The sequence below is a fragment of the Vombatus ursinus genome, unplaced genomic scaffold, assembly GCF_900497805.2.
Source record: "Vombatus ursinus unplaced genomic scaffold, bare-nosed wombat genome assembly UNPS02014810.1, whole genome shotgun sequence".
NCBI classification, from domain to species: domain Eukaryota; kingdom Metazoa; phylum Chordata; class Mammalia; order Diprotodontia; family Vombatidae; genus Vombatus; species Vombatus ursinus.
This window is the reverse complement of record NW_020954588.1, coordinates 40,259,843-40,266,675: the sequence shown is the minus strand read 5'-3', so window position 1 is coordinate 40,266,675 and position 6,833 is coordinate 40,259,843. Positions and strand designations below refer to the sequence as shown.

Sequence of the window (6,833 nt, the reverse complement as noted above, 5' to 3'; positions counted from 1 at the left end):
TGGGGCGGCAGCGGTGGATCCCGGGCTAGCTGCGGGACGGGATCCGAGGGGCGGGACGGGGCTGGGCGGGGCCGGGCGGGGCGGAGAGGGGTGGGGACGGCTCACCAGGGCAGAGCTCGGTCTCGGGATGAGTGAGATGGGCGGCCCGAGGACTTAATTCGAAAGAGAGTCCGGCTCTGCCGGCTCTACGTGAGACCGAGAGGCTGATGTAGAGAAAGACGGAGCTTAGGAGAGACAGACAGAAAGAAGGAAAGAAGGGGGCGGGGGGCGAGAAGAGTACGGGGCCCCAGGGGATCCGGGAAAGTCCCGACGGTTGCTATAAAAGGGACGCCCCCTGTTCACCTTCAACCCAGCTCCCACCTGCGCTGCAGCCTCCAGCCCAGCCCAGCCCAGCTTCGCCAGTCGCCGCTGCGCTCCCGTCATGGACTCACGCCGCTACGCTAGCCTCCGATGTGAGTAACCAGCTGGACCAGCGCCCCTCTCCCCGCCCCGCAGCCTACGGGCCCCAGCCTAGGGATAGGAGGCGGCCCAAGGGGGCAGAGAGGGCTGACTTGGAGGGGATGTGGGGATGCCATTTGGGAGAGACTCCAGCATTTTGGCAGAAGCAGGGTGCTGCAGTGGGCCCCACTGGAACTGGAATAGGGGAGACCTGAGTTCGAATGGCACAATTTAGTACCCATGTGACCTGGAGTACCTGCTCGGGTCTTCATTTTCATTATCTGTTCAAAGAGATGGAGGAAGGGGGTTGATGAATGATACAGTAGGAAAAATGCTTAATCGGGAGTGAGACAACTTGGGTTCAAATTCCGACTCTACTATTTCACTTGGGCAAGTCACTTGATGTCTCTAGGCCTCAGTTTACCCAACTGCGACATGAGGGAGTTGGACTTAATGAGCTCTTTATCTGTGATCTTATGATAAGGAGAAAGTTTGGTAGATCCGGAGTCTGAAGCTGAGTTCAAATCTCTGCTCTGCTCCTTACTACCTGTGTGGGTTTGTTTAAACCCCATTCCCCCTTTCCCCCCCAAGCTTCAGTTTCCTCCTGTGGAAAATGAGAGGGTTGGATCTAATGACCTTTAAGAGCCTTTCCCAGCCTAGGACTGAATGTCTCCTGTAACTTGATAAGTACCTTGTAAATCAAAATCCTTTGGGTGGAGAGCCGGAAGATGAAGAAAGACAGGCAGGAATAAAGTGGCCTCACTTAAATCCTATGCTTGCCGCACGGTGTCAGTGCCCACAGAAATGCTACCCTCTAACGGGGGAAGCTTACAGCAAAGAATCTCTCTTTTTGGGAAAAAAAAAAAAAGAGAGATTTGAAGACTATGATAGGTCTAGGGGAGAGAATAGAGAGGGAAGTGAAGAATGGGATAGAAAGTTGGCATGGGAGAGGGGGTGAGTGGTGAAGGGACGGAAGCTTAAATAAGACATGAGAGAGCTCTGGGCCCAGGAGACAAAAGTAGATACCCTGCTGCTCCAAATGCCTCTTAGAGAGGAGCAAAGATCAGCTTGAGATGACCACCCTCTCTTTCAGATATCTTCCTCATTGCCACATTTACTGGCCTCGGCCAAGTCAACTGGGCCAAAAGCCTTCCTGTGATGCAACCTGAACCCAGCATGCACCAGTGTCTCAGAGGCTCCAAGAACATGTTGGAGGCCGTAAGCAACACTCTTCAAAAGGTAAAGCAAAGATTCTTTTCCTCTATGATATATTAGGGTCTTGTAGCTTTTAAATGTGCCCCTCTTTACTTGTCGATGCCTAAATGAGCCAAAGTAATTTTTAAAGTTTTAATTTTTTTCAACTAAAAATCATTAATTTTCTCTTTTTCCCTGCCCCAGCTGAGGGAAAAAAGAAGGAAAATCAAAACTTTATAAATAATATGCAGAGTTAAGCAAAACACACTCCCATGCTGGCCATGTCAAAAAATGTCCAGAAACATCTCGCTGTTTTCTCTAAGTCCATCATCTCTCTGCTAGGAGGTGGGTAGCTTGCTTCCACATCGGTCCTCTGCAATTGTGGTTGGCCTTGGTCAGAGTTCTTAAGTCTCTCAAAGTTGTGTGTCTTGAAAGTTGCACGTGGCTGACAGCTGGCGGTTCCCTCACTCTTAAAAGTGGGGGACAATTGGTTAACTCTTACTAAAGGAGAGATTAGTGAACAGCACTAATTGATCAATTGCTTGCTTAAGAAATTGCTCTAAATTGCTCTAAAATTGGCCAAGAGGAGGGTGCTGCTGAATTTATATTGTCATTGTGGAAGTGGCAGGTATAGAGACAAGGGTGTTTGCCATGTCTCATGACCGGTGATAGCATGAATAACTAATTCAGAGCAGAAATTCTCTTCTGCCCTGTTACCTTGACATGGTCCTTTCCCTGCTGATAACACTTACCCTTTTCGCAGGGGTGGGAAACCTGCAGCCTTGAGGCCACATGTGGCCCTCCACATCCTCAAATCTTGACCCCTTTGAATCCAAACTTCACGGAACAAATCCCCTTAATGAAAAGGATTTGTTCTGTAAAACTTGGACTCAGTCAAAAGATTGCACCCAAGGACCTAGAAGACCACATGTGGCCTCCAAGCCTCAGGTTCCCATCCTTGCATTATAGCTTTAAACTGGGAGATCTCAAAAGTGAAGTGGGCTGTGTTTTCCTCAAGTTCAGATATATCTGAGAAGCATCAGGGTGTGTTGAATTGAGGACGCCCCTTGAAGGAAAGAAGACTTAGGCTCAAACTTTAGCACCCCGGGGGGCCACTCTCTAAAGAGACTCCCAACTAACCTCAAGGCTACAGAGGGAATTTCCATACAATTAAAGCATAGGCCGACCCTGTCCCCCACCCCCTCACATAAACTCCCCACCTTATTTCCTGCCCCTGATAACATCTGGATTTCTCATTTTAAAATACAAAGGCAAGCAATATCTTTTTGGAAGTGCTCGATCTAGTCAGTGTTGCAGAAAAACTGACATTTCCATATGTGTCCCAGAAACTGTATTAAAACTTTCCTTGGGTGTTTTCTTGTTGCTTATTATTTAAATACCTTTCCATCTCACTTCCATGCCACAAGGCTCCTTTTGACCCAGGCTTTCTCTTTTAACGTTTCCTAGTGGGACACCAAGTGAAGCTGTCATTGAGTCCAATCTTGATTAAAAAATAATAATAATAATAGCTAACATTTATATGGCACAAATGTGCCTAGCACGTTACAATTATTATCTCATTTGGTCCTCACAACTACTCTGAGAGGTAGATGCTATTATTATTCCTATTTTATTGATGGGGAAATTAAAACAGAGGTTAAGTGACTTGCCCAGGATCACATAGCTAGGAAGTATGTGAGGCTGGATTTGAACTCAGGTCTTCCTGACCCCTGGCCCAGTGTTTTATCCATTGTGCCACATAGCTGCTGCCTACCAGTGATGATAACCAAACTGAGAAATACCATTTCAAAGAGAAAAAAAAAATGTTTTGATTGAATGTATTATACACTGCTTTAGTTTTCTCAAAATCCAATCACGACAAGTCATTCTGTTTCCATTTAAGAGGAAAATATGTTCTAAATGAAAGAGTTGTTAGTTCAGACAATGTAACAGTAATTGGGTTGAAAAGGCTCTGGTATTTAACCTCAGGTTATTCATAGCATTCACCTGGTCAGATTCACTGGAGGGAAGTGCCAAAGTGACTCATGGCTACCTGTGTTGCAAGGAGCAAGAAACAATGTATCTTTGAAAAGGAAGAAGTTGATTTCTGCCTTTTTGATATAAAATTCCTGGATGTGTGATCTTTAAGGTTCTTCCCAGTTCTAAATGCATCATTCTATGAAGAGTTGTACTCTGATCTCAGAAACTACAAATGAATTGCCAGTCTGCTTCATTGGAGGGAATTTTCATAGCTGAAGTTCCCTACACACATGAAATCATAGTTGAAAATAAAAACAACAGCAACAAAAAATTAAAGCAACCTTATTGTTTCCTTCTTTGAAAGTTACACTTGAAAAAAGATTTGTCTTGGGTGGGGGAGGATTATTTGCCTCAAGCAAGTATCCCAGAAGGGATCACAAAAGAAGTATCACAGAAGGATGGGTGCTAATGAAAATAGTTTGCTGAAATGATTTATGGTGTTTGTATAAGGGAAAACATGTCACTGAAAAAACCATGTCCAAAGTGGGAGGAGCACATGATTGAAATGAAACAGTATCTTCTTGTGGTTGAACACAATTTTGAACAGGACAAGAGGATGAAAGCCAGGGCAGCTATATTTGTTCCAATCTGACCCACCATGACCTACTTCCCTAACACACTAGTGAAATTCATCAGTTGGGCTATTTAAGAGGCTGATCTACCTGTGCCTTTATTTCTACAGGCAAGCCAAAAACTTGAATTGTACTCTTGTTCCTTGGAAGAAATTGATCATGAAGATATCACTGGAACCAACACAGTGAGGGACTGCATACCCCCAGAATTAATCAAGGTAGAAACAACATTTTTTTTTGTTTTCCTCTTCAAAAAAAATTTCATTTCTACACCCATCTGAGCAAAATTTAATCACTATCATCTGACTTTTCTGATTCTAGAATGGAAGTTGCCTGGTTTCCAGAAAGACACTTTGTGTTAAGGTAAAACAGGAAATTCTCCCCTGTTGTGATTTTTTTTAAAGTTCTTGTGAATTTCTGTGTTTCCTTAAACCTTGTGTTATGCCCTGCAGAACTGTTGCCTTAAAAGCATCTATGAGGATCTGGAGATCTATAAGGCTGAGTTTAATGTGATCAAGGAAACTCTTGCAAAGGATCCTACAAGGCAGATTTCTCTGGACCAAAATATGTTGGCTGCTATTGATGAGATGATGCAGGTAAAAAAAAATTTATTGCTCAGGTTTTTCTACTTGTATTATATGTCAGCCAGTCAAAAAGCATTTATTAAGCATGTATTAAATGACTACTGTGTGCTAAGCTCTGGGAATACAAAGAAAGTGAAAGATAGTCCCTTGCTGCCCAGGAGCTCAAGGATAGCAGGAGAATAGGAGTCCTTGATTTATTAGTACCCACAATGAGTACCCACTGTATTTATTGAATGGTACCCAGCTGTGCCCAGCATAGTAGTAGATAGGAAAAAAGTACTTCAAATGTCCTGTCTTAATAAGATTCAGTCCAATGTTCTTGTTCAGTCATTTTTCAGTCATGGCAGACTCTCATAGCCCCATTTGGAGTTTTCTTGGCAAAGATACTGGAGTGGTTTGCCATTTCCTTCTCCAGCTCATTTTACCGATGTGGAAACTGAGGCAAACAGGGTTAAGTGACTTGCCCAAGGTCACACAGTTCATAAGTGTCTGAGACCAGATTTGAACTCAGGAAAAGAAGTCTTCCTGACTGCAGGCCTGGCACTCTGTGCAGTATGGCACCACCTAGCTGTGTGGGAGGGAGTACATCTTGCAAATAGATAAGACAGTAGTGTGCTACCAAGGAAAATGCATTGTCTGTGGAGTCAGAGGAACTGGGTTAGAATTTGACCTCTGAAACAACCTGTGCAACCACAGGCAAGTCACTCAACCAGTGACCCAGCATTTATTAAGTGCTTACTGTGTGCTATTGACCACGGACAAGTCACTCAACCTGTGACCCAGCATTTATTAAGTGCTTGCTGTGTGCTAGACATTGAAAATACAAAGACAAAACCAAAACAGTCCCTGCCCTTAAAGAGCTTGCAGCCTGCTAGGAGGAGGATACAACATATATTTCAACTCTTTCATCTGCTCATGCCATTCCCTCTCAAATTACCTTACATCTACCCTCTCTGTATCTTGTGTGTAGCCTAGTTACTGGCGTATGGTCGCCTGCCATTTGAGTGTGAGCTCAATGAAGATTGTCTTTCTTTTGTATCCTGGCACATAGTAGGCACTTAATAAATACTTTTTGACTTGACTTGACTGAGGAAAACACAAGGTATGTAAAAATCAATTTCAAATGGAAGAAAGCGCTAACCCTGGGGAAGAACCGAATGGAGAATCGTCAGTGATAGGAGATGACAAAGACAGACAGTTCTGATCAATTACATGAATCAATTCCAGTTCTAAAGTGAGCATGATTTTTATGTATGTAACACATATAAAAATAATCAAGAATTGCAGCAGATGCCATCTTCACTGGATCATTCCTTTGCAGAAACCAGCTCCCAAGTGATGGTTTCCAAAGGGGCTTCTAGAGACTTTCCAAAGTTCTCTAATCGTCCTGGTCCCTAGGTAATTCCTTCGCTGCTGTGTGGCTGTCTGGATGGAAGACAATTGGGGGATCAAGCTTGGGATCTGGGAAGTCAATGAGAAGATAGCATAGTATGGTGGAAAGGGCAGTGGCTTACAAGTTAAAGGACCTGGGTTGAAAACTTGGCCCTGCCACTTTTATACCCTTGAGCAAGTAAATTCCTTTTTCTAGACTTTATATATAATGAATATGTAAAATGAGGAGAGTTGGACTGGATGAGCTCTTAGGTCCTGTCCAGTTCTCGATCTATGATAGTAACCTATCATGGTTGGATTTGCTTTCGTTTTGGAACACATTCTCTGTCATGCTCTATCTTTACTGTCCTAGGCCCTGAATTTCAACAGTGAAAATGTGCCATTGGTCTCTTCACCCAAAGAACCTGACTTTTACAAGACTAAAGTCAAGCTCTGCATCCTCCTTCATGCTTTTAGAATCCGGGCTGTGACCATCAACAGAATGATGAACTACCTGACTGCTTCTTCCTAAAGGGCTCGTCACCCAATGACTTTAGGTCTTTGGGATAAAAGCAAAGCCTAGAGCCTGAAGATCATCACCATCATGGATTGACCAATAGCAATTTTTATTGGA

General features: G+C 43.8%; 1 protein-coding gene across 1 annotated transcript; it reads left to right on the top strand.

Moving 5' to 3' along the window:
• Window positions 1-234: 234 nt before the first annotated feature.
• On the top strand, window positions 235-6,833 carry IL12A (interleukin 12A). Its single transcript, XM_027876147.1, has 6 exons — window positions 235-452; window positions 1,532-1,677; window positions 4,355-4,462; window positions 4,566-4,607; window positions 4,697-4,840; window positions 6,573-6,833. Exons 1-6 carry the CDS (start codon window positions 422-424, stop codon window positions 6,729-6,731), a joined length of 630 nt encoding a protein of 209 aa, XP_027731948.1. The 5' UTR covers window positions 235-421; the 3' UTR covers window positions 6,732-6,833.